This window comes from Taeniopygia guttata, chromosome 30 (genome assembly GCF_048771995.1).
Source record: "Taeniopygia guttata chromosome 30, bTaeGut7.mat, whole genome shotgun sequence".
NCBI classification, from domain to species: Eukaryota; Metazoa; Chordata; class Aves; order Passeriformes; family Estrildidae; genus Taeniopygia; species Taeniopygia guttata.
Window position 1 is genome coordinate 866,865 of NC_133055.1, and position 27,495 is coordinate 894,359.

At 49.9% G+C, this 27,495-nt stretch overlaps 1 protein-coding gene across 7 annotated transcripts; it reads left to right on the plus strand.

Moving 5' to 3' along the window:
- AKAP8L (A-kinase anchoring protein 8 like) lies at window positions 1-27,495 on the plus strand. 7 transcript variants are annotated; one of them, XM_072920033.1, is made up of 14 exons: window positions 104-189; window positions 3,294-3,326; window positions 4,363-4,555; window positions 6,418-6,946; window positions 9,775-9,877; window positions 11,533-11,579; window positions 12,161-12,197; window positions 15,019-15,127; window positions 16,440-16,540; window positions 16,707-16,747; window positions 18,938-19,043; window positions 21,929-22,059; window positions 24,971-25,066; window positions 26,701-27,495. In XM_072920033.1, exons 1-14 carry the CDS (start codon window positions 105-107, stop codon window positions 27,430-27,432), a joined length of 2,343 nt encoding a protein of 780 aa, XP_072776134.1. In that variant the 5' UTR covers window position 104; the 3' UTR covers window positions 27,433-27,495. The 7 variants fall into 7 exon arrangements, with proteins under 7 accessions (XP_072776135.1, XP_072776138.1, XP_072776137.1 ...); XM_072920034.1 differs by lacking the exon at window positions 16,707-16,747 and having other exon boundaries at window positions 1-114; window positions 16,440-16,581; XM_072920037.1 differs by lacking the exon at window positions 16,707-16,747 and having other exon boundaries at window positions 90-189; window positions 16,440-16,581.

Sequence of the window (27,495 nt, forward strand, 5' to 3'; positions counted from 1 at the left end):
CCAATCAGCGCGGGGAAGGCGGAGCGGCGCTGCCAATCAGCGCGTGGGGGCGGGGCCGGCGCGGCGCCGTTACCGCCCGGGAAAGGGGAGGAGGCGCCGCCATCATGAGCTACGGTGAGGGGGGGGCGGCACCGGCACCGGAGCGGCTGCGGGCGGCGGGACCGGCCCGGCTCGGGTGGGGCTGGCGGGGTCCGGGAGGAGGGGGAACCGTGAAGGACCGGCGGGGCTGTGAGGGGCGGGAGTCGTGAGGGGACGCTGGGGTCCTTGAGGAGGGGGAACCGTGAGGGGGGGCGGGAACCGTGAGGAGCCGGTGGGGTCGGTGAGGGGCGAAACCGGTGAGAGGCGGCGGGTCCGTGAGGGGTCACCGGGGTCCGTGAGGGGTCAGCGGGTCCGTGAGGGGCCGGCAGGAACCGTGAGGGGTCTCTGGGGTCGGTGAGGGGCAAAACCGGTGAGGGGCGGCGGGTCCGTGAGGGGTCACCGGGGTCCGTGAGGGGCGGCAGGAACCGTGAGGGGCGGCGGGAACCGTGAGGGTTCTCTGGGGCCGGTGAGGGGTCAGCGGGAACCGTGAAGGGTCTCTGGGGTCGGTGAGGGGCGAAACCGGTGAGGGGCGGCGGGGTCCGTGAGGGGCGGCAGGAACCGTGAGGAGCGGGAACCGTGAGGGGTCTCTGAGGCCGGTGAGGGGTCAGCGGGTCCCTGAGGAGCCGGCGGGAACCGTGAGGAGCCGGTGGGGTCGGTGAGGGGCGAAACCGGTGAGAGGCGGCGGGTCCGTGAGGGGTCACCGGGGTCCGTGAGGGGCCGGCGGGAACCGTGAGGGGTCACCGGGGTCCGTGAGGGGTCAGCGGGGTCGGTGAGGGGCGGCAGGAACCGTGAGGGGCGGGAACCGTGAGGGTGTCTCTGAGGCCGGTGAGGGGTCAGCGGGAACCGTGAGGGGTCTCTGGGGTCCGTGAGGGGTCTCTGAGGCCGGTGAGGGGCGGCGGGTCCGTGAGGGGCGGCAGGAACCGTGAGGGGCGGCAGGAACCGTGAGGGGCGGGAACCGTGAGGGGTCTCTGAGGTCGGTGAGGAGCGGGAACCGTGAGGGGTCTCTGAGGCCGGTGAGGGGCGGGAACCGTGAGGGGTCTCTGAGGCCGGTGAGGGGCGAAACCGGTGAGGGGCGGCGGCTCCGTGAGGGGCCGGCGGGAACCGTGAGGGGCCGGTGGTGTTCATAAGGGGCGGGTCCGTGAGGGGTCACCGGGTCCGTGAGGGGCCGGCGGGAACCGTGAGGAGCGGGTCCGTGAGGGGTCTCTGAGGCCGGTGAGGGGCCGGCGGGAACCGTGAGGAGCGGGAACCGTGAGGGGTCTCTGAGGCCGGTGAGGGGCGAAACCGATGAGGGGCGGCGGGTCCGTGAGGGGCCGGCGGGAACCGTGAGGGGTGTCTGGGGTCCGTGAGGGGTCTCTGAGGCCGGTGAGGGGCGAAACCGGTGAGGGGCGGCGGGTCCGTGAGGGGTCAGCGGGAACCGTGAGGGGTCTCTGAGGCCGGTGAGGGGTCAGCGGGTCCGTGAGGGGCCGGTGGTGTTCATAAGGGGCGGGAACCGTGAGGGGTGTCTGGGGTCCATGAGGGAGCGCTGGGGTCCGTGAGGGGCCGGCGGGAACCGTGAGGGGTCTCTGAGGCCGGTGAGTGGTCACCGGGGTCCGTGAGAGGTCAGCGGGAACCGTGAGGGTTCTCTGGGGTCCGTGAGGGGTGTCTGGGGTCGGTGAGGAGCGGGAACCGTGAGGGGTCTCTGAGGCCGGTGAGTAATCACCGGGGTCCGTGAGGGGTTCGGGGGCAGCCGTGAGGGGAGAGCGGGAAGCGATCCCTGAGGGACCGGGGGGGACGGGAGGGATCCCCTGAGGGACCGGAGATGTCCGTGAGGGACCGGGGGTGTCCCTGAGGGACCGGAGATGTCCCTGAGGGACCGGGGGTGTCCGTGAGGGACCGGAGATGTCCCTGAGGGACCGGGGGGAGACGGGAGGGATCCCCTGAGGGACCGGAGATGTCCGTGAGGGACCGGGGGTGTCCCTGAGGGACCGGGGGTGTCCGTGAGGGACCGCGGGTGTCCCTGAGGGACCGGGGGTGTCCCTGAGGAACACCGGGGGGGGACACCGGGACACGGAGATGTCCCTGAGGGACACCGGGGGGACACCGGGACAGCCCCGATCCCGGGGAGTTTGATCCCAAAATTGGGATTTGTTCCCAGTCCAGCCCCATTCGCCACCTCAGGAATTCCCAAATTCCCGGGATTTGCTCCCAAAATTGGGATTTGCTCCCAGTCCAGCCCCATTCGCCACCTCGGGAATTCCCAAATTCCCGGGATTTGCTCCCAAAATTGGGATTTGCTCCCAGTCCAGCCCCATTCGCCACCTCGGGAATTCCCAAATTCCCGGGATTTGCTTGCCGCTCCGGGCCCGGGAATTCCCGGTTCCACCTGAGCCCTTTTATTCCCATTTTTCCCCATTTTTCCATGAATCCCGCCCCGTTCCCGGCTCCTACAGTGGCCTCGTTTCACCTGGGACACACCCGGAGGGGGAGAGGCAGCAATTCCCAAAATATTCCAGGAAAATTCCCACCCCGAGGTGCCCAAAGACCTTAATTGGGCTGTTGTGCTAATGAGGAGCCGCTAATTAGGGCTGAAATTCCGCTGGGGAATGAGGGCAGCCAGGAACAGCAGGAAAAAAATGTTTTTTTCCCATATTTCTCCTCCTTTTCCCCATTTTTCTCCTGGTTTTCCCCATTTTTTTCCCTATTCTTTCCCATTTCCCCCTATTCTTCCTATTTTTTCCCCCTATTTTTCCAAATTCTTTCAATTATTCCCATTTTCCCTGTTTTGCCCATTTTCCCCATTTTCCCCCCATTTTCGCCATTTTCCCCCAGTTTTTCCAAGTTTTCCCTATTTTTTCCCATTTTTTCTTTTTTTTTCTCATTTTTTCCCATTATTTCCCATTCCCCCCCCATTTTTCCCAATTCTTTCTCAAATTTTCCCAGTTTTCTCCCACTCTTTCCATTTTCCCCTGGTTTCCCCCATATTTTCCCATTTCCCCCCAATTCTTTCCCAATTTTTCCATTTCTTTCCCAATTTTTTCCCATTTTTTCCCCCACTTTTCCCCAATTTCTCAGCAGGAATTTCCCTTTCCTGACGATCCCCAAATCCCCAGGGATGGGAATTCTTCCCAACTTGGACGGAAATTTGGGATTTGGGGCTCCTGGGGCCGATTTCCTGGCGGATTTGGGGGGAATTTGGGGGATTTTGGGAGCCTGACCGTGATTTTCCTCTTTTTTAGGGTACGGAGATTGGAATTCGGGCTCGAGCAGAGGCAAGTGTGGAATTTCCTCCCCCGGATCCCTCTGGATCCCTCTGGATCCATCCCTGGATCCCGGCCCGAGCCCTCGGGAAGCTCCCACCTCTCCTTTCCCAAATTTTAGTCCCAAATTCCCGCCGGATCCGACAAAAAATCGGCATTTTTGGAACGGGGAAACGGCTCAGAGTTCCAAATGAGGGAATTTTTGGGATTCCTCCGGCGGGAATGATCCCAAATTCCATGGGAATGACCCCGAATTCTGTGGGAATGATCCTAAATTCCATGGGAATGACCCCAAATTCCATAGGAATTACCTGGGAACGATCCCAAATTCCTGGTAAATCCCAAATTCCCGAATCCCGGTGAATCCCGAATCCCTGAATCCCCAATTCCTGAATTCCCGGTGAATCCCGAATTCCTGAATCCCGAATTCCTGAATCCCCGGTGAGTCCCAAATTCCTGAGTTCCTGGTGAATCCCGAATTCCTGAATTCCCGGTGAATCCCGAATTCCCGAATCCCGGTGACTCCCGAATTCCTGAATCCCAAATTCCTGAATCCCCGGTGAATCCCGAATTCCTGAATTCCCGGTGACTCCCGAATTCCTGGTGAGTCCCGAATTCCTGAATCCCCGGTGAATCCCGAATTCCCGGTGAATCCCGAATTCCTGAATCCCTGGTGAATCCCAAATTCCTGAATTCCTGATAAATCCCAAATTCCTGAATCCCCGGTGAATCCCGAATTCCTGGTGAATCCCAAATTCCTGAATCCCTGGTGAATCCCGAATTCCTGAATCCCCGGTGAATTCCGAATTCCTGGTGAATCCCAAATTCCCGAATCCCCTGTGATTCCCAAATTCCCGAATCCCCGGTGAATCCCAAATTCCTGAATTCCCGGTGAATCCCAAATTCCCGGTGCCTCCCGAATTCCTGGTGAATCCCAAATTCCTGAATCCCCGTTGCCTCCTGAATCCCCGGTGCCTCCCGAATTCCCGGTGCCTCTGGAATTCCCGGTAATCCCGGATTCCCGGTGATCCCGAATCCCTCCCGCCAGGCTACGAGGGCTATGCCTACGGCTACGGCTACGGGCAGGAGGGCTCCGGAGCCTTCGGCTTCGGCGCCGCCGCCAATTCCTGGGATTTGGGCGGCTCCGAGCCCGACGGGGCCCCCGAGGGCACCGGGAAACAGCGGCCGGAGCCGGGAACCGGCCAGAGCGACCCCGAGGGACCCCCGGGAACGGGACGGGGGTACGGAGCCGCACCGGACAGGCGGGGATTGGGAATGGGGGAGTGGGATTGGGAATGGGATTGGGGGATTGGGAATGGGGATTGGGAATGGGGGATTGGGAATGGGGGATTGGGAGAATGGGGATTGGGATTGGGATAATGGGAGTGGGGGATTGGGAATGGGGATTTGGGAATGGGGGATTTGGAATGGGGGATTGGGGGAATGGGGGATTGGGAATGGGGATTGGGATTGGGAATGGGGGATTGGGAATGGGATAATGGGAATGGGGGAATGGGAGAATGGGAATGGGAATGGGGATTTGGGAATGGGGATTTGGGAATGGGAATGGGGGAATGGGAATGGGGGATTGGGATTGGGAGAATGGGAATGGGGATTTGGGATAATGGGAATGGGGACTGGGAGTGGGAGAATGGGAGTGGGGGATTGGGAATGGGGAATTGGGGAATGGGAATGGGGGATTGGGATAATGGGAATGGGGGATTGGGAATGGGGGATTGGGACTGGGAATGGGGATTTGGGAATGGGGATGGGGGATTGGGAATGGGGGATTTGGGAATGGGGGAATGGGAATGGGAGATTGGGAATGGGGGATTGGGATTTGGGAATGGGGGATTGGGGATGGGGATTTGGGAGTGGGGGATTGGGAATGGGGGATTGGGAATGGGAATGGGGAATTGGGGATTGGGAATGGGAGAATGTTAATGGGGGATTGGGAATGGGGGATTGGGAATGGGGGAATGGGAATGGGAGAATGGGAATGGGGATTTGGGAATAGGGGATTGGGAATGGGAGAATGGGAATGGGGGATTGGGGGAATGGGGATGGGGGATTGGGAGAATGGGAATGGGGATTTGGGAATGGGGGAGTGGGATTTGGAATGGGGATTTGGGAATGGGGGATTTGGAATTGGGAATGGGGATTGGGAGAATGGGAATTGGGGATTGGGAATGGGGATTCGGGAATGGGGAATGGGGGATTGGGATAATGGGAATGGGGGATTGGGAATGTGGGAATAGGAATAGGGGATTGGGAATTTGGGAATGGGGGAATGGGGGATTTGGAGAATGGGAATGGGGGATTGGGAATGGGAATGGGGGATTGGGATTGGGAGAATGGGAATGCGGGATTGGGAATGGGGGAATCGGGGATTGGGAATGGGAATGGGAGAATGGGAATGGAGGATTGGGAATTTGGGAATGGGGGAATGGGGGATTGGGAATGGGAATGGGAATGGGGGATTGGGAATGGGAATGGGGACTGGGATTGGGATAATGGGGGATTGGGAATGGGGATTTGGGAATGGGGGATTGGGAATGGGGATTTGGGAATGGGGGATTGGGAATGGGGGATTGGGAATGGGGGATTTGGATTGGAAATGGGGATTTGGAGTGGGGACTGGGATTGGCAGAATGGGAATGGGAGAATGGGATTGGGAATGGTGGATTGGGAATGAGAATGGGGGATTGGGAATGTGGGAATGGGGGATTGGAATTTGGGGAATGGGATTCGGAAAGGAAGATTATCCTGAAAAATCCAGAATTTGGGATTTGGGGTTCCAGGGCTGCTTGGGATTGGATCCTGGGGAGTGGGGAGGGATGGAAAACGTGGGAAAAGGGCTGGAAAATGTGGGAAAAGGGCTGGAAAACGTGGGAAAAGGGCTGGAGAAGGTGCTCCCCAACTCCCGGGACCCATTTTTTTTGGGAATAAAGTGGATCCCGATCCCCCAGACCCTTTTTCTTAGAAATCCCCAACCCCTTGAAACCATTTTTTTGGCAATTCCCAAAAAAAAACCCCTCTCCCACCCCGCACCTCTCCCTTTCCCATTTGGAAAACCCCAAAATTCCCGAATTTTCCCCGTCAGGTACGATCCCTACGAATCCTACGGCGACTCCCGCGTGAACGACCGGGATCCGTACCGGGCCGCCTACGACTATCCCGGCGATTATCCCAACGATTATCCCAACAATTATCCCAACGATTATCCCAACGATTATCCTGATTATCCCAACGATTATCCCAACGATTATCCTGATTATCCCAACGATTATCCCGATTATCCCAACGATTATCCCGGCGATTATCCCGGCGAACCCGAGCCCGATGCCGGCGACTTCTACGTCCGCCCGCCGCCGCCGCCGCGGGAGCAGCAATTCCCGGGGAAATTCCGTGAGGATTTCGGGGCGCGGGGCTGGGGCCGGGAGCGGCCGTTCCCGGCGTTCCCGGCGTTCCCGGCGCGCGGCGGATGGGCCGATCCGCGCGGGCCCGGCCGGCGCCTCCCGTCGCTCTTCTCCCACAACATCCTCCCCGAGGCCGGACGCGCCTTCCCCGGCTCCGGCCGCGGCCTCAAGCGCCTCCGGAGGGGCTGGCGGCTCTGGGACGCCGAGTTCCGGGTGAGTCGGGAATCTTCTGGCGGGTTTCCCTTGGGTTTTCCATGGTTTTCCATGTTCCGTTATTTTTATGTCGTTTTTGTATCGTTTTCCATGAGTTTTCATGGTTTTTCCATGAGTTTCCATGGTTTTTCCATGGTTTTTGCATGGTTTTCCATGTTCTATTATTTTTCCATCATTTTTGTATGGTTTTCCATGTTACGTTATTTTTATATAGTTTTTGTATCGTTTTCCATGAGTTTTCATGGTTTTTCCATGGTCTTTCCATGGTTTTTCTGTGGTTTTTCCATGGTTTTCCGTGTTCCGTTATTTTTATATCCCTTTCCATGAGTTTCCATGGTCTTTCCATGAGTTTCCATGGTTTTTCCTGGTTTTTCCATGGTTTTCCATGTTCCGTTATTTTTATATCCCTTTCCATGAGTTTTCATGGTCTTTCCATGGTTTTTCCATGGTTTTCCATGTTCCGTTATTTTTCCATCATTTTTGTATGGTTTTCCATGAGTTTCCATGGTCTTTCCACGGTTTTTCCATGGTTTTCCGTGGTTTTCCCATTATTTTCCAGTATTTTTTCTTGGATTTTCCATGGTTTTCCATGTTCCGTTATTTTTATATCCCTTTCCATGTGTTTTCATGGTTTTTCCATGAGTTTCCATGGTTTTTCCATGGTTTTTCCATGGTTTTCCATGTTACGTTATTTTTATATAGTTTTTGTATGGTTTTCCATGAGTTTTCATGATTTTTCCATGAGTTTCCATGGTTTTTCCGTGGTTTTTCCATGGTTTTCCATGTTCCGTTATTTTTCCATCGTTTTTGTATGGTTTTCCATGAGTTTTCATGGTTTTTCCAGGAGTTTCCATGGTCTTTCCATGGTTTTTCCGTGGTTTTCCCATTATTTTTTCCTGGTTTTTCCGTGGTTTTCCATGAGTTTTCATGGTTTTTCCATGAGTTTCCATGGTCTTTCCGTGGTCTTTCCACGGTTTTCCGTGGTTTTCCCATGATTTTCCATTATTTTTCTCCTGGATTTTCCATGGTTTTCCATGAGTTTTCCATGGCTTTTCCATGGTCTTTCCACGTTTTTTTCGTGTTTTTTCCATGGTTTTCCATGGTCTTTCCACATTTTTTCCGTGGTTTTCCCATGGTTTTCCGTGGTTTTCCCATGATTTTCCATTATTTTTTTCCTGGATTTTCCATGGTTTTCCATGAGTTTTCCATGTCTTTTCCATAACTTTTCCGTGCATTTCCCCCAACTTTTCCCCCATTTATCCCCCAGTTTTCTCTCAATTTTCTCTCAATTTTTCCCCAATTTTCTCCCGATTTTCTCTCCATTTCCCCCAATTTCCCCAATTTTCTCCCGATTTTCTCTCCCTTTCCCCCAATTTCCCCAATTTCCCCAATTTCCCCCCGATTTTCTCTCCATTTCCCCCAATTTTCCCAATTTTCTCCCAATTTTCTCCCGATTTTCTTTCCATTTCCCCCAATTTTCCCAATCTTTTCCCAATTTTCTCCCGATTTTCTCTCCATTTCCCCCAATTTTCCCAATTTTCTCCCGATTTTCTCCCATTTCCCCCATTTTTCCCCAATTTTCTCCCGATTTTCTCTGCATTTCCCATAATTTTCCCAATTTTCTCCCAGTTTTCTCCTGATTTTCTCTCCATTTCCCCCAATTTTCTCCCGATTTTCTCTCCATTTCCCCCAATTTTCTCCCGATTTTCTCCCGATTTTCTCTCCATTTCCCCCAATTTTCCCCAATTTTGCCAATTTTCTCCCGATTTTCCCCCAATTTTCCCAATTTTCTCCCGATTTTCTCCTGATTTTCTCTCCATTTCCCCCAATTTTCCCAATTTTCTCCCGATTTTCTCCATTTCCCCCAATTTTCCCATTTTTCCCCAATTTTCTCCCGATTTTCTCTCCATTTCCCCCAATTTTCCCATTTTTCTCCCAATTTTCTCCCGATTTTCTCTCCATTTCCCCCAATTTTCCCAATTTTCTCCCGATTTTCTCTCCATTTCCCCCAATTTTCCCAATTTTCTCCCAATTCTCCCGATTTTCTCTCCATTTCCCTCATTTTTCCCCAATTTTCTCCCAATTTTCTTCCGATTTTCGCTCCATGTCCCCCATTTTTCCCCAATTTTCTCCCGATTTTCTCTCCCTTTCCCCCAATTTTCCCATTTTTCCCCAATTTTCTCCCGATTTTCTCTCCATTTCTTCCAATTTTCCCAATTTTCTCCCAATTTTCTCCCGATTTTCTCTCCCTTTCCCCCAATTTTCTCCTGATTTTCTCTCCATTTCCCCCAATTTTCTCCGGATTTTCTCTCCCTTTCCCCCAATTTTCCCAATTTTCTCCTGATTTTCTCTCCATTTCCCCCAATTTTCCCAATTTTCTCCCAATTTTCTCCCGATTTTCTCTCCATTTCCCCCATTTTTTCCCAATTTTCTCCGGATTTTCTCTCCATTTCCCCCAATTTTCCCGATTTTCTCTCCATTTCCCCCAATTTTCCCAATTTTCTCCCGATTTTCTCTCCATTTCCCCCAATTTTCCCAATTTTCTCCCAATTTTCTCCCGATTTTCTCTCCCTTTCCCCCAAATTTCCCAATTTTCTCCCGATTTTCTCTCCCTTTCCCCCAATTTTCCCAATTTTCTCCCGATTTTCTCTCCATTTCCCTTAATTTTCCCAATTTTCTCCCAATTTTCTCCTGATTTTCTCTCCATTTCCCCCAATTTTCTCCCGATTTTCTCCCGATTTTCCCCCAATTTTCCCAATTTTCTCCCGATTTTCTCTCCATTTCCCCCGTTTTTCCCAATTTTCCCGATTTTTCCCGTTTTCCCGCAGCCGCAGCGGAAGCGGCCGCGCCGGGAGGGTTCGGGCCGGCGGCGGCAGCAGCCGAGCGAGGAACGGAACGAGAACGGCTCCGACAACTCCAGCTCCGACAACGGTCAGGAATTACCCAAATTCCGCCTTTTTCGGGATGAGTTCCGGGTCAAAATCCCAGGAATTACCCAAATTCCGCGTTTTTCGGGATGAGTTCCGGGTTAAAATCCCAGGAATTACCCAAATTCCGCCTTTTTCGGGATGAGTTCCGGGTTAAAATCCCAGGAATTACCCAAATTCCGCCTTTTTCGGGATGAGTTCCGGGTCAAAATCCCAGGAATTACCCAAATTCCGCCTTTTTCGGGATGAGTTCTGGTTTAAAATCCCAGGATTTACTCAAATTCCCCATTTTTCGGGATGAGTTCCGGGTTAAAATCCCAGGAATTACCCAAATTCCGCGTTTTTTGGGATGAGTTCTGGGTTAAAATCCCAGGAATCACCCAAATTCCGCGTTTTTTGGGATGAGTTCTGGGTTAAAATCCCAGGATTTACCCAAATTCCACATTTTTTGGGCTGAATTCTGGTTTAAAATCCCAGGAATCACCCAAATTCCGCGTTTTTCGGGATGAGTTCTGGTTTAAAATCCCAGGAATTACCCAAATTCCCAATTCCTGGGGATGAGTTCCGGAATTCCTGTTCAAAAATCCTGGGATTTACCCCAAATTCCACATTTATTGGGCTGAATTCTGGTTTAAAATCCTGGGATTTATCCCAAATTCCACATTTTTTTGGGCTGAGTTCTGGAATTCCTGTTTAAAAATCCCGGGATTTGCCCCATTCCATGTTTTATTGGGATGAGTTCCGGGTTAAAATCCCAGGAATTACCCAAATTCCGCGTTTTTCGGGATGAGTTCTGGGTTAAAAATCCCAGGAATTACCCAAATTTCCAATTTCTGGGGATGAGTTCCGGAATTCCTGTTCCAAAATCCCGGGATTTATCCCAAATTCCCCGTTTTTTGGGATGAGTTCCGGGTTAAAATCCCAGGAATTACCCAAATTCCGCGTTTTTCGGGATGAGTTCCAGGTTAAAATCCCTGGAATTACCCCAAATTCCACATTTTTTGGGATGAGTTCTGGTTTAAAATCCCAGGAATTACCCAAATTCCCAATTTCTGGGGATGAGTTCCGGAATTCCTGTTCAAAAATCCTGGGATTTACCCCAAATTCCACATTTATTGGGCTGAATTCTGGTTTAAAATCCTGGGATTTATCCCAAATTCCACATTTTTTTGGGCTGAGTTCTGGAATTCCTGTTTAAAAATCCCGGGATTTGCCCCATTCCATGTTTTATTGGGATGAGTTCCGGGTTAAAATCCCAGGAATTACCCAAATTCCGCGTTTTTCGGGATGAGTTCTGGGTTAAAAATCCCAGGAATTACCCAAATTTTCAATTTCTGGGGATGAGTTCCGGAATTCCTGTTCAAAAATCCCGGGATTTATCCCAAATTCCGCATTTATTGGGCTGAGTTCTGGAATTCCTGTTTAAAAATCCCAGGATTTACCCCATTCCGTGTTTTATTGGGATGAGTTTTGCTTTAAAATTCCCAGGATTTATCCCAAGTTCCCAAATTTTTGGGGCTGAATCCTGGAATTCCAGCTCAGAAAATCCCGGAATTTCTCCCGAATTCCCAATTTTTGGGGTTGAATTTTGGATTTCCAGGTTAAAATTCCCGGGATTTATCCCAAATTCCCAAATTTTTGGGGTTTTGTTGGTTCCAGAGGAAGGCACGGAGGGAGAATCCGGAGAAAAGGAGGAATCCAGAGGGGTGAGTGAGGGAAATTTGGGGATTTTGGGATTTTGGGAAAGGAAATTTCTGGAATTTTGGGATCTGGGAGAGGGAAAGTCGGGAATTTTGGGATCTGGGGGAGGGAAATTCCGGAATTTTGGGATCTGGGGGAGGGAAAGTCGGGAATTTTGGGATCTAGTGGAGGGAAATTCAGGAATTTTGGGATCTGGGGGAGGGAAAGTTGGGAATTTTGGGATCTAGTGGAGGGAAATTCAGGAATTTTGGGATCTGGGGGAGGGAAATTCTGGAATTTGGGGATTTGGGAGAGGGAAATTCCAGGATTTCGGGATCTGGGGGTGGGAAATTCTGGAATTTTGGTGGAATTCCAGGAGGATTTTGCACATGGGGGAAGGGCTGGAATTGGAATTTTTCACAGGAAATTTGGGAATTCCAGGGAATTTCGACCTCTCCAATGGAATTCCCATCCCTGAGGGATTTCTTTGGGAAAAATCCCCCAAAATTTGGGGATTCCCAAATCCAAGGGAAATTTCCTGAGGGAGAAAAAATTCCCGGGATTTCATTCCAGGGGGTTTGAAATTCCCGAATTTTTGGGTTTTCAGGAAGGGGAGGATGAAGAGGGAAGAGATTCCGAGAAAGGTGAGTCGGGAGTTCCAGGAAATTCCAGGAATTTGGGGAGGGAATTCCAGGAATTCGGGATCAGGGGAGGATTTGGGGCTGATTGTTTTTGGGATTTTCCTTGGATTTCCTGGGATTTTTTTGATTGATTTCCTGGGATTTTCTATTTCCTGGGATTCCGGGCTGGATTTTCTGGGATTTTGGGCCGATTTCTTCGGATTTTGGGTTGGATTTCCTGGAATTTTGGATTTCCTGGGATATTGGGCTGATTTCCCGGGATTTTTTATTGGTTTCTTGAGATTTTTGATTCCCTCAGATTTTGGGTTGATTTTTTGGGATTTTTGGGTTGGATTCCCTGCGATTTTGGGCTGATTTCCTGGGATTTTGGATTTTCTGGGATTTTGGGCTGGATTCCCTCATATTTTCCTTGGATTCCCTGAGATTTTGGGTTGATTTTTGGGATTTTGGGCTGATTTTTTTAGATTCTGGATTTCTTGGGATTTTGAATTCCCTGGGATTTTGGGCCGATTTTTTGGGATTTTAGGTTGGATTTTCTCGGATTTTGGGCCGATTTTTTGGGATTTTAGGTTGGATTTTCTGGGATTTTGGGCCGATTTTTTGGGATTTTAGGTTGGATTTTCTGGGATTTTGGGCCGATTTTTTGGGGATTTTAGGTTGGATTTTCTGGGATTTTGGGCTGATTTTTTGGGATTTTAGGTTGGATTCCCTGGGATTTTTGGTTGGATTCCCTGGGATTTTTGGCTGATTTTTTGGGATTTTAGGTTGGATTTTCTGGGATTTTGGGCCGATTTTCTGGGATTTTGGGCCGATTTTTTTTGGATTTTAGGTTGGATTTTCTGGGATTTTGGGCCGATTTTTGGGATTTTAGGTTGGATTTTCTGGGATTTTGGGCCGATTTTTGGGATTTTAGGTTGGATTTTCTGGGATTTTGGGCCGATTTTTTGGGATTTTAGGTTGGATTTTCTGGGATTTTGGGCCGATTTTTTGGGATTTTAGGTTGGATTTTCTGGGATTTTGGGCCGATTTTTTTGGGATTTTAGGTTGGATTTTCTGGGATTTTGGGCCGATTTTTTGGGATTTTAGGTTGGATTTTCTGGGATTTGGGGCCGATTTTTGGGATTTTAGTTTGGATTTTCTGGGATTTTGGGCCGATTTTTTGGGATTTTAGGTTGGATTTTCTGGGATTTTGGGCCGATTTTTTTGGGATTTTAGGTTGGATTTTCTGGGATTTTGGGCCGATTTTTTGGGATTTTAGGTTGGATTTTCTGGGATTTTGGGCCAATTTTTTTGGGATTTTAGGTTGGATTTTCTGGGATTTTGGGCTGATATTTTGGGATTTTAGGTTGGATTTTCTGGGATTTTGGGCCGATTTTTTGGGATTTTAGGTTGGATTTTCTGGGATTTTGGGCTGATTTTTTGGGATTTTAGGTTGGATTTTCTGGGATTTTGGGCCGATTTTTTGTGATTTTAGGTTGGATTTTCTGGGATTTTGGGCCGATTTTTTTTGGATTTTAGTTTGGATTTTCTGGGATTTTGGGCCGATTTTTGGGATTTTAGTTTGGATTTTCTGGGATTTTGGGCCGATTTTTGGGATTTTAGGTTGGATTTCCTGGGATTTTGGGCCGATTTTTTGGGATTTTAGGTTGGATTTTCTGGGATTTTGGGCCGATTTTTTTGGATTTTAGGTTGGATTTTCTGGGATTTTGGGCCGATTTTTTGGGATTTTAGGTTGGATTTTCTGGGATTTTGGGCCGATTTTTTGGGATTTTAGGTTGGATTTTCTGGGATTTTGGGCTGATTTTTTGGGATTTTAGGTTGGATTTTCTGGGATTTTGGGCCGATTTTTTTGGGATTTTAGGTTGGATTTTCTGGGATTTTGGGCCGATTTTTTGGGATTTTAGGTTGGATTTTCTGGGATTTTGGGCCAATTTTTTTGGGATTTTAGGTTGGATTTTCTGGGATTTTGGGCTGATATTTTGGGATTTTAGGTTGGATTTTCTGGGATTTTGGGCCGATTTTTTGGGATTTTAGGTTGGATTTTCTGGGATTTTGGGCTGATTTTTTTGGGATTTTAGGTTGGATTTTCTGGGATTTTGGGCCGATTTTTTGGGATTTTAGGTTGGATTTTCTGGGATTTTGGGCCGATTTTCTGGGATTTTAGGTTGGATTTCTGGGATTTTGGGCCGATTTTTTGGGATTTTAGGTTGGATTTTCTGGGATTTTGAGCCGATTTTTTTGGGATTTTAGGTTGGATTTTCTGGGATTTTGGGCCGATTTTTTGGGATTTTAGGTTGGATTTTCTGGGATTTTGGGCCGATTTTTTGGGATTTTAGGTTGGATTTTCTGTGATTTTTGGCCGATTTTTGGGATTTTAGGTTGGATTTTCTTGGATTTTGGGCCGATTTTTTTGGGATTTTAGGTTGGATTTTCTGGGATTTGGGGCCGATTTTTTGGGATTTTAGGTCGGATTTTCTGGGATTTTGGGCCGATTTTTTTGGATTTTAGGTTGGATTTTCTGGGATTTTGGGCCGATTTTTTGGGATTTTAGGTTGGATTTTCTGGGATTTTGGGCCGATTTTTGGGATTTTAGGTTGGATTTTCTGGGATTTTGGGCCGATTTTTTGGGATTTTAGGTTGGATTTTCTGGGATTTTGGGCCGATTTTGTGGGATTTTAGGTTGGATTTTCTGGGATTTTGGGCCGATTTTGTGGGATTTTGGGCCGATTTTTTGGGATTTTAGGTTGGATTTTCTGGGATTTTGGGCTGGATTCCCTCCGAGCTTCCCGGAATTCCCAGAATTCCCGGAATTCCCGTTTTCCAGGCGCCCTGGGCCATCCCGAGGAGAATTCCCAGATTTCCCAGCGGCTCCCGGCCGGGAGGAAATCCCAGGAACGGCAGAAGAAGCGGCACCGGGACCGGATGGTGGAGAGGTACCCTGGGATTCCGGGAATTTCCCCCTTTTTTTGGGAATATTTCCTTTTTTTGGGAGTATTTCCCATTTTTTAGAGATTTTCCATTTTAAAATGAATTTTTCCCCTTTTTTTTGAGATTTTTTTTCCACATTTTTAAAGATTTTTTTCCTTTTTAAAATGGATTTTTCCCCTTTTTTTTTGAGATTTTTTTCCACATTTTTAAAGATTTTTTTTCCTTTTTAAAATGGATTTTTTCCTCTTTTTTTAGGGATTTTTTTCCCACTCTTTTAGGGATTTTTCCCCCACTTTTTTAGAGATTTTTTTTTCTTTTTATAATGGACTTTTCCTCTTTTTTAAATGGATTTTTCGTCCTTTTTTATGGATTTTTCCTCTTTTTTTTTGGGATTTTTTTTCAACATTTTTCGAGATTCTTTCCCTTTTTTAATGGATTTTTCCTCTTTGGGATTTTCCCCCTTTTTTTAAGAGATTTTTCGCTCTTTTAATGGAGTTTTTTTTCTTTTTTAGGGATTGTTTCCACTTTTTTAGGGATCTTTTCCACTTTTTTAGGGATTCTTGCTCTCTTTAGGAATTTCTCCCCAATTTTCAGAGATTATTCCCGTGTTTGTCATTCCCGTTATTCCCGTGTTTCCCGTTATTCCCACCATTCCTATTTTTCCCACCATTCCTTTGTTTCCCATTTTTCCCATTTCCCCATTCCCATTATTCCCATTTTTTCCATTTTTCTCATTATTCCCATTTTTCCCATTATTCCCATGTTTCCCATTCCCATCATTCCCATTATTCCCGTTATTCCCATTATTCCCGTTATTCCCATTATTCCTGTGTTTCCCATTCCCGTGATTCCCGCCATTCCCATTATTCCCGTTATTCCCATTATTCCCGTTATTCCCATTATTCCCGTTATTCCCATTATTCCCGTTTTTCCCATTCCCGTTATTCCCATTTATTCCCGTTATTCCCGTGTTTCCCATTCCCGTTATTCCCATTTATTCCCGTTATTCCCGTGTTTCCCATTCCCGTTATTCCCGTTATTCCCATTCCCGTTATTCCCGTGTTTCCCATTCCCATCATTCCCACCATTCCCGTTATTCCCGTGTTTCCCATTCCCATTTATTCCCGTGTTTCCCATTCCCACCATTCCCATTTATTCCCATGTTTCCCATTCCCATTTATTCCCGTGTTTCCTGCGTTTCCCATTCCCGCCATTCCCGCCGTTCACGCGTTTCCCATTCCCATTATTCCCGTTATTCCCGCCGTTATTCCCGTCATTCCCGCCGTTATTCCCGCTATCCCGGTGTTTATTTTCCAGGATCCAGTTCGTCTGCTCCCTGTGCAAGTTCCGGACGTTCTTCGAGGACGAGATCCGGCAGCACCTGGAGAGCAAATTCCACCGGGAGCACTTCCAGTTCGTGGGAGCGCGGCTGCCGCCCCACACGGCCCAGTTCCTGCAGGTGCCTTCATCTTCTTCATCCTCATCCTCATCTTCATCTTCATCTTCATCTTCATCCTCATCCTCATCCTCCTCTTCCTCCTCTCCTGTTCCTGCTTTTCCTCCCCATTTCCCATTTCCAGTTCATGGGAGCGCGGCTGCCCCCGCAGACTGCCCAGTTCCTGCAGGTGCCTTCGGCCTCAGCCTCCTCATCCTCCTCATCCTCATCTTCATCTTCATCCTCATCCTCCTCCTCCTCTTCCTCCTCTCCTGTTCCTGCTTTTCCTCCCCATTTCCCATTTCCAGTTCGTGGGCGCGCGGCTGCACCCGCAGACGGCACAGTTCCTGCAGGTGCCTTCGGCCTCGGCCTCCTCATCCTCCTCATCTTCATCTTCATCTTCATCCTCATCCTCCTCCTCCTCATCCTCCTCTCCTGTTCCTGCTTTTCCTCTCCCATTTCCCATTTCCAGTTCGTGCTGCCCCAGCAGACGACCCAGTTCCTGCAGGTGCCTTCATCATCCTCATCCTCCTCATCCTCATCTTCATCATCCTCCTCTTCTTCATCTTCATCTTCATCTTCATCTTCATCTTCATCTTCATCTTCATCTTCATCATCTTCATCCTCCTCATCTTCATCTTCATCCTCCTCTTCCTCCTCTCCTGTTCCTGCTTTCCCTCTCCCATTTCCCATTTCCAGTTCGTGGGAGCGCGGCTGCCGCCCCACACGGCCCAGTTCCTCCAGGTGCCTTCGGCCTCAGCCTCCTCATCCTCCTCATCCTCATCTTCATCATCTTCATCTTCATCTTCATCTTCATCTTCATCTTCATCTTCATCTTCATCTTCATCTTCATCATCCTCTTCCTCTTGCTCCTCTCCTGTTCCTGCTTTCCCTCTCCCCATTTCCCATTTCCAGTTCGTGGGAGCGCGGCTGCCGCCCCACACGGCACAGTTCCTGCAGGTGCCTTCATCTTCTTCATCCTCATCATCATCATCCTCATCATCCTCATCTTCATCCTCATCTTCATCTTCATCTTTATCTTCCTCCTCTTCCTCCTCTCCTGTTCCTGCTTTTCCTCTCCCATTTCCCATTTCCAGTTCGTGGGCGCGCGGCTGCCCCCGCAGACGGCACAGTTCCTCCAGGTGCCTTCATCATCCTCATCTTCATCCTCCTCATCTTCATCTTCATCATCCTCATCCCTGCAGGGGGAATTGGGAAATTGGGGATTCTCCAGGCCCATTCCCGGGGATTTTTGGGATTCTGATCCCAGGGAATTCCTGCAGGGGGAATTGGGGATTTTTGGGATGATTCCAGGGTGGGTTGCGGATTTTTGGGAAGCCGATCCCATGGAATTCCCTGCAGGAGGAATTGGGGATTTTTGGGATAATTCCAGGGTGGGTTGGGGATTTTTGGGGTTCTGATCCCAGGGAATTCCCTGCAGGGGGAATTGGGGATTTTTGGGATAATTCCAGGGTGTGTTGGGGATTTTTGGGAAGCCGATCCCGGGGATTTTTGGGATTCTGATCCCAGGGAATTCCCTGCAGGGGGAATTGGGAAATTGGGGATTCTCCAGGCCCATTCCCGGGGATTTTTGGGAAGCCGATCCCAGGGATTTTTGGGAAGCCGATCCCAGGGATTTTTGGGAAGCTGATCCCATGGAGTTCCCTGCAGGAGGGATTTTGGGATTTTTGGGAAGCTGATCCCATGGAATTCCTGCAGGGGGAATTGGGGATTTTTGGGATGATTCCGGGGTGTGTTGGGGATTTTTGGGAAGCCGATCCCGGGGATTTTTGGGAAGCCAATCCCAGGGATTTTTGGGAAGCCGATCCCATGAAATTCCTGCAGGAGGAATTGGGAAATTGGGGATTCTCCAGGCCCATTCCCGGGGATTTTTGGGAAGCCGATCCTGGGGATTTTTGGGAAGCTGACCCCATGGAATTCCTGCAGGAGGGATTTTGGGATTTTTGGGAAGCTGATCCCGGGGATTTTTGGGAAGCTGATCCCAGGGATTTTTGGGAAGCTGATCCCAGGGAATTCCCTGCAGGAGGATTTGGGAAATTGGGGACTCTCCAGGCCCATTCCCGGGGATTTTTGGGAAGCTGATCCCAGGGAATTCCCTGCAGGGGAATTGGGGATTTTTGGGATAATTCCAGGGTGTGTTGGGGATTTTTGGGAAGCCGATCCCGGGGATTTTTGGGAAGCCGATCCCATGGAATTCCTGCAGGAGGAATTGGGGATTTTTGGGATGATTCCAGGGTGTGTTGGGGATTTTTGGGAAGCTGATCCCATGGAATTCCTGCAGGACGAATTGGGGATTTTTGGGATGATTCCAGGGTGTGTTGGGGATTTTTGGGAAGCTGATCCCATGGAATTCCTGCAGGAATACGTGGCCAACAAGACGCGGAAGACGGAGGAGCGGCGCCGCGGGATCCGGGACATCAACGCCGTGATCCAGCAGATCCAGCGGGAGCAGGACCTGACCCAGGGTACCCCAAATTCCCGGGAACGCCGGGAACGGCTCCGGAACGTCCCGGAGGGATCGGCCATTCCTGATCCCGATCCTGATCCCAGTCGTGATCCCATTCCGATCCCATTCCAGATCCCATTCCTGCTCCCAATCCCTGATCCTGTTTCCTGATCCCATTCCTGATCCTGATCCCAATCCCTGATCCCATTCCGATCCCATTCCTGATCCCATTCCTGATCCCAGATCCCTGATCCCGATCCCATTCCCTGATCCCATTCCCGATCCCTGATCCCGATCCCATTCCCGATTTCCCAGATCTGGCCCTGGATCAGTTCGTGCGGAAGGTGGAGGCCGCTCACTGCTCCGCCTGTGACCTCCCGATCCCATTCCCGATCCCATTCCCGATCCCATTCCTGATCCCAAACCCCTGATCCCGATCCCAATCCCTGATCCCAAATTCCCGATTTCCCAGACCTGGCCCTGGATCACTTTGTGCGGAAGGTGGAGGCCGCTCACTGCTCCGCCTGTGACCTCCTGATCCCATTCCCGATCCCATTCCCGATCCCATTCCCGATCCCATTCCCGATCCCATTCCCGATCCCATTCCCGATCCCATTCCCGATCCCATTCCCGATCCCAATCCCTGATCCCGGATCCCTGATCCCGATCCCATTCCCGATTTAATTTCCTGATCCCGATCCCATTCCCGATCCCATTCCCGATCCCATTCCCGATCCCAAACCCCTGATCCCAAATTCCCGATTTCCCAGAGCTGGGCCTGGATCAGTTCGTGCGGAAGGTGGAGGCCGCTCACTGCTCCGCCTGTGACCTGCTGCTCCCATTCCCGATCCCATTCCCGATCCCATTCCCTGATCCCTGATCCCGATCCCATTCCCGATCCCATTCCCGATCCCAAACCCCTGTTCCCAATCCCATTCCTGCTCCCATTCCCGATCCCAATCCCTGATCCCATTCCCGATCCCATTCCCGATCCCAATCCCTGATCCCGATCCCAGTCCCTGATCCCATTCCCGATCCCATTCCCGATCCCATTCCCGATCCCTGATCCCGATCCCTGATCCCGATCCCATTCCCGATCCCATTCCCGGATCCCTGATCCCGATCCCATTCCCGATCCCTGATCCCAGACCTGATCCCAAATTCCCGATTTCCCAGAGCTGGGCCTGGATCAGTTCGTGCGGAAGGTGGAGGCCGCTCACTGCTCCGCCTGTGACCTCCCGATCCCATTCCCGATCCCATTCCCGATCCCATTCCTGATCCCAAACCCCTGATCCCGATCCCAATCCCTGATCCCAAATTCCCGATTTCCCAGACCTGGCCCTGGATCACTTTGTGCGGAAGGTGGAGGCCGCTCACTGCTCCGCCTGTGACCTCCTGATCCCATTCCCGATCCCATTCCCGATCCCATTCCCGATCCCATTCCCGATCCCATTCCCGATCCCATTCCCGATCCCATTCCCGATCCCATTCCCGATCCCAATCCCTGATCCCGGATCCCTGATCCCGATCCCATTCCCGATTTAATTTCCTGATCCCGATCCCATTCCCGATCCCATTCCCGATCCCATTCCCGATCCCAAACCCCTGATCCCAAATTCCCGATTTCCCAGAGCTGGGCCTGGATCAGTTCGTGCGGAAGGTGGAGGCCGCTCACTGCTCCGCCTGTGACCTGCTGCTCCCATTCCCGATCCCATTCCCGATCCCATTCCCTGATCCCTGATCCCGATCCCATTCCCGATCCCATTCCCGATCCCAAACCCCTGTTCCCAATCCCATTCCTGCTCCCATTCCCGATCCCAATCCCTGATCCCATTCCCGATCCCATTCCCGATCCCAATCCCTGATCCCGATCCCAGTCCCTGATCCCATTCCCGATCCCATTCCCGATCCCATTCCCGATCCCTGATCCCGATCCCTGATCCCGATCCCATTCCCGATCCCATTCCCGGATCCCTGATCCCGATCCCATTCCCGATCCCTGATCCCAGACCTGATCCCAAATTCCCGATTTCCCAGAGCTGGGCCTGGATCAGTTCGTGCGGAAGGTGGAGGCCGCTCACTGCTCCGCCTGTGACCTCCCGATCCCATTCCCGATCCCATTCCCGATCCCATTCCTGATCCCAAACCCCTGATCCCGATCCCAATCCCTGATCCCAAATTCCCGATTTCCCAGACCTGGCCCTGGATCACTTTGTGCGGAAGGTGGAGGCCGCTCACTGCTCCGCCTGTGACCTGCTGCTCCCATTCCCGATCCCATTCCCGATCCCATTCCCGATCCCATTCCCGATCCCATTCCCGATCCCATTCCCGATCCCATTCCCGATCCCATTCCCGATCCCATTCCCGATCCCAATCCCTGATCCCTGATCCCATTCCCGATTTCCCAGAGCTGGCCCTGGATCAGTTCGTGCGGAAGGTGGAGGCCGCTCACTGCTCCGCCTGTGACCTCCTGATCCCATTCCCGATCCCATTCCCGATCCCTGATCCCGATCCCATTCCCGATCCCATTCCCGATCCCATTCCCGATCCCAGATCCCTGATCCCGATCCCATTCCCGATTTCCCAGATCTGGCCCTGGATCAGTTCGTGCGGAAGGTGGAGGCCGCTCACTGCTCCGCCTGTGACCTGCTGCTCCCATTCCTGCTCCCATTCCCGATCCCATTCCCGATCCCATTCCCGATCCCATTCCCGATCCCATTCCCAGATCCCAATCCCTGATCCCAAATTCCCGATTTCCCAGAGCTGGGCCTGGATCAGTTCGTGCGGAAGGTGGAGGCCGCTCACTGCTCCGCCTGTGACCTGCTGCTCCCATTCCCGATCCCATTCCCGATCCCATTCCCAGATCCCTGATCCCGATCCCTGATCCCATTCCCGATTTCCCAGACCTGGCCCTGGATCAGTTCGTGCGGAAGGTGGAGGCCGCTCACTGCTCCGCCTGTGACCTGCTGCTCCCGATGCATTTCGGATCCATCCAGCGGCACCTCCGGGCCCCGGAGCACAACCACAACCGCCGGGTGAGGCAGCCCGAATCCCGGAATTCTGCATGAATCCCGGGAATTCTGCACCAATCCCGGGAATTCTGCCCCAAATCCTGGGAATTCTGCCCCAAATCCCGGGAATTCCCATGGGATCTGCCACAAATCCCCGGAATTCCGAGGGGATCTGCCCCAAATCCCGGGAATCCAAATGGGAATCGCCCAAATCCCAGGAATTCTGCCCCAATCCCGGGAATTCTGAGGGGATCTGACACAAATCCCGGGAATTCTGCCCGAATCCCGGGAATTCTGCTGGGATCTGCCCCAAATCCTGGGAATTCTCATGGGATCCATCCCAAATCCCGGGAATTCTGATGGGATCCATCCCAAATCCCGGGAATTCTGATGGGATCCATCCCAAATCCCGGGAATTCTGATGGGATCCATCCCAAATCCCGGGAATTCTGATGGGATCTGCACCAAAGCCTGGGAATTCTGCTGGGATCTGCCCCAAAGCCTGGGAATTCTGATGGGATCTGACCCAAATCCCGGGAATTCTCATGGGATCTTCCACAAATCCCGGGAATTCTGATGGGATCTGCCCCAAATCCAGGGAATTCCGAGGGGATCTGCCCCAAATCCCGGGAATCCCGCCCGAATCCCGGGAATTCTGATGGGATCTGCCCCAAATCCCGGGAATTCTAAAGGGATCTGCCCCAAATCCCGGGAATTCTGCTGGGATCTGCCCCAAATCCCGGGAATCCTGCACGAATCCCGCGAATTCTTAAGGGATCTGCCCCAAATCCCGGGAATTCTGCCCGAATCCCGGGAATTCTGATGGGATCTGCCCCAAATCCAGGGAATCCCGCCCCAATCCCGGGAATTCCAAGGGGATCTGCCCCAAATCCCGGGAATTCTGCCCGAATCCCGGGAATTCTGAGAGGATCTACCCCAAATCCCGGGAATTCTGATGGGATCTGCCCAGGAGAATTCCCTGGAATTCCCAGGATAATTTTCAGGAAGATTCCCTGGAATTCCATGGAAAATTCCCAGGAGAATTCCCTGGAGATTTCCCTGAAAAATTCCCTGGAAAATTCCCAGAATAATTCCCAGGAGAATTCCCAGGAAAATTCCAGAATTCCCAGGAATATTCCCAGGAGATTTCTAGGAAAATTCCAAGGAGAATTCCCAAGAAATTCCCTGGAGATTTCCCTGGAAAATCCCCTATAATTCCCAGGAAAATTATCTGAAAAATTCCCTGAAGAATTCCCTGAAATTCCCAGGAGAATTCCCAGAATTCTGAGGAGTTTTCCCAGGAAATTCCCGGAATTCTGAGGAGTTTTCCCAGGAGTTTTCCCAAGAGAATTCCTGGAATTCTGAGGAGTTTTCCCAGGAGTTTTCCCAGGAGAATTCCTGGAATTCTGAGGAGTTTTCCCAGGAGAATTCCCAGGAAAATCTCAGAATTCTGAGGAGTTTTCCCTTGAGAATTCCCAGAATTCTGAGGAGTTTTCCCAGGAAATTCCCAGAATTACCAGGAGAATTCCCAGGAAAATCCCAGAATTCTGACTGATTTTCCTGGGAGAATTCCCAGAATTCCGAGGAACTTTCCCAGGAAATTCCCAGAATTCTGAGCAGTTTTCCCAGGAGTTTTCCCAGGAGAATTCCTGGAATTCTGAGGAGTTTTCCCAGGAAAATCTCGGAATACTGAGTAGTTTTCCCAAGTGAATTCCAAGAATTCCGAAGAGAATTCCCTGAAAAATTCCCGGAATAATTCTGAGGCGAATTCCTTAGACAATTCCCGAGAGAATTTCCTGGAGATTTCCCTGGGGAAAATTCCCTGGAGATTTCCCTGGAAAACCCCCTGTAATTTCCAGGAAAATTATCTGAAAAATTCCCTGAAGAATTCCCTGAAATTCCCAGGAGAATTCCCAGAATTCTGAGGAGTTTTCCCAGGAGAATTCCCAGAATTCTGAGGAGTTTTCCCAGGAGTTTTCCCTGGAGAATTCCTGGAATTCTAAAGAGTTTTCCCAGGAGAATTCCCAGGAAAATCTCAGAATTCTGAGGAGTTTTTCCTTGAAAATTCCCAGAATTCTGAGGAGTTTTCCCAGGAAATTCCCAGAATTACCAGGAGAATTCCCAGGAAAATCCCAGAATTCTGACTGATTTTCCTGGGAGAATTCCCAGAATTCCGAGGAACTTTCCCAGGCAATTCCCAGAATTCTGAGGAGTTTTCCCAGGAGTTCTTCCAGGAGAATTCCTGGAATTCTGAGGAGTTTTCCCAGGAGAATTCCCAGAATTCTGAGGAGTTTTCCCAGGAGTTTTCCCAGGAGAATTCCTGGAACTCTGAGGAGTTTTCCCAGGAAACTCTTGGAATACTGAGTAGTTTTCCCAAGAGAATTCCAAGAATTCTGAAGAGAATTCCCTGAAAAATTCCCGGAATAATTCTGAGGCGAATCCCTTAGACAATTCCCAAGAGAATTTCCTGGAGATTTCCCTGGAAAATCCCCTGTAATTTCCAGGAAAATTATCTGAAAAATTCCCTGAAGAATTCCCTGAAATTCCCAGGAGAATTCCCAGAATTCTGAGGAGTTTTCCCAGAAAATTCCCATAATTCGTAGGAGTTTTCCCAGGAGTTTTCCCAGGAGAATTCCTGGAATTCTAAAGAGTTTTCCCAGGAGAATTCCCAGGAAAATCTCAGAATTCTGAGGAGTTTTCCCAGGAAATTCCCAGAATTACCAGGAGAATTCCCAGGAAAATCCCAAATTCTGACTAATTTTCCCAGGAGAATTCCTGGAATTCTGAGGAGTTTTCTCAGGAGAATTCCCAGGAAAATCCCAGAATTCTGACGAATTTTCCCAGTAAAACCCCAGAATTCTGAGGAGTTTTCCCTGGAGAACTCCCGGAATTCCCGGAATTCCCGGAATTCCCAGGAAATTCCCGCTTTTCCCAGGCCATGCTGGAGCATTCCAAGCGGGCGTCGCTGGCCGTGGCTCGGAGCATCCTCAACAACAAAACCATCGGCAGCAAACTCCAGCGCTTCCTGCAGGTGCCAAATCCCCGGGATTTTCGGGAATTCCGGGGGTTTTCGGGAATTTTCGGGAATTTTCAGGGGTTAGGGGGAAGTTTTGGAGGGATTTTTGGGGAATTTTCGGAGTTTTTTTGGGAATTTTCGGTGGTTTTGGGGGGATTTTCGGAGGTTTTTTTGGGAATATTTGGGAAGTTTCGGTGGTTTTGGGGGGATTTTGGGGAATTTTTTTGGAATTTTCAGGGGTTTTGGGGAATTTTCGGAGGTTTTTGGGGAATATTTGGGAATTTTGGGGGGAATTCTGGGGAATTTTCGGTGGTTTTGGGGGGATTTTGGGGAATTTTTTTGGAATTTTCAGGGCTTTTGGGGGCAGTTTTGGGAATTTTTTGGGAATTTTGAGGGGTTTTAGGGAACTTTCGGAGGTTTTTTGGGAATATTTGGGAAGTTTTGGGAATTCTGGGGAATTTTTGGGGGTTTTGGGGGGTTTTTTGGAGGATTTTGCAGGGTTTTTTTGGGAATTTTTGGTGGTTTTCAGGGCAGATTTGGGAATTTTTTGGGAATTCTAGGAATTTTTGGGAATGTTCAGGAATGTTTGGGAATTTTCAGGAGTTCGGGAGAAGTTTTGAAGGGATTTTGGGGGAATTTTCGGAGGTTTTTTGGGAATATTTGGGAATTTTCGGTGGTTTTGGGGGGATTTTCGGAGGTTTTTTTGGGAATATTTGGGAATTTTCGGGGGTTTTGGGGGGGGTTTTGGGGAATTTTTTTGGAATTTTCAGGGCTTTTGGGGGCGGTTTTCGGATTTTTTTTGGGAATTTTGAGGGGTTATAGGGAACTTTCTGAGGTTTTTTGGGAATATTTGGGAAGTTTTGGGAATTCTGGGGAATTTTTGGGGGTTTTGGGGAGTTTTTGGAGGATTTTGCAGGGTATTTTTGGGAATTTTTGGTGGTTTTCAGGGCAGATTTGGGAATTTTTTGGGAATTCTAGGAATTTTTGGGAATGTTGGGGAACGTTTGGGAATTTTCAGGGGTTTGGGGGAAGTTTTGGAATTTTTGGGGGTTTTTGAGGATTTTGCAGGGATTTTTGGGATTTTTTGGAGGTTTTGGGGGCGTTTTTGGGATTTTTTTGGGAATTTTCAGGGATTTTAGGGAACTTTCAGAGGTTTTTTTGGGAATATTTGGGAATTTTCGGTGGTTTTGGGGGGAATTCTGGGAAATTTTCAGGGTTTTTGTGGAATTTTTGGGGGGTTTTGGAAGGATTTCTGGGAATTTTGGGGGGTCTTTGGGAATTTTCAGATGTTTCCAGAGGATTTTGGGGAATTTTGGGGGATCTGGGGAGATTTTTTGGGGGGTTTTGTAGAACTTTTGGGGAGTTTTCAGGGTTTTTTGGGGAATTTTCGAAGTGTGTAGGAAATTTTTTGGGGGTTTTGGGGAATTTTTTGGGAATTTTTGGGAATGTTTTGGAATTTTGAGGGTATTTTGGGGAATTTTTTGAATTTTAGGGATTTGGGAAAAGGTTTTGGGAATTTTTGGGGAATTTTTGGGGAATTTTCAGGGGTTTTTTTGGGGAATTTTTTGGGAATTTTTGGGAGGTTTTGTGGAATTTTTTTGGGGGAATTTTTGAGGGGTTTGGGGAATTTTTTTTCCCTTTTTTTCCAGGGGGAAAATCCCTTCACGGATGATCCCGAGGAAAAGGAGGAGCACGAGGAAGGGGAAGGAGCAGGGGAGGAAAATCCCACGGAAAATCCCCAAATTCCCACAGAAAACACGGAAAATCCTATGGAAAACCCCCAAAATCCAGAAAATCCCACGGAAAACCTGGAAAATCCCACAGAAAATCCCCAAAATCCAGCGGAAAATCCAGAAAATCTCACAGAAAACACCGAAAATCCCCAAAATTTGGAAAATCCCACGGAAAATCCTCCAAATCCAGAGGAACATCCTGAAAATCCCACAGGAAACCCCAAAAATCTGGAAAATCTCACGGAAAATCTCCAAAATCCCACGGAAAATCTGGAAAATCCCACGGAAAATCTGGAAAATCCCATGAAAAAAAACCAAAATTCCGAGGAAAATCCTGAAAATCCCACGGAAAATCCCCAAAATCTCGAGGAAAATCCCGAAAATCCTGAGGAAAATCCCAGAAATTCAGCGGATCCCGAGGAAAATCCAGAAAATTCCGAGGAAAATCCAGAAAATTCCGAGGAAAATCTGGAAAATCTCGAGGGAGGAGCAGCGGCCGAAGGCCGGGAAAGGGGAGCAGGGCTGGAAAAGGAGGAAAATTCCCAAAATCCCGAGGAAAACTCCCGAAATCCCGGGGAAAATTCCCAAAATCCCGAGGAATTCCCGGAGCAGCACCTAGAGGGAATTTCCGGAACGTTCCGGGAGTGAAAAAATTCCGGAATGTCAAAAAAGTTCTGGAATGTTCCGGGAGAGAAAAAAAGTTCTGGAAAG

Bases quoted from the DNA above. Each gene is read 5' to 3' on its own strand.
- AKAP8L (XM_072920037.1), top strand. From the start codon at position 105: ATGAGCTACGGTGAGGGGGGGGCGGCACCGGCACCGGAGCGGCTGCGG. The intron at 19,044-21,928 runs GTACCCCAAATT...CCGATTTCCCAG, and splicing joins GGAGCAGGACCTGACCCAGG to ACCTGGCCCTGGATCAGTTC. The intron at 22,060-24,970 runs GTGAGGCAGCCC...CGCTTTTCCCAG, and splicing joins AGCACAACCACAACCGCCGG to GCCATGCTGGAGCATTCCAA.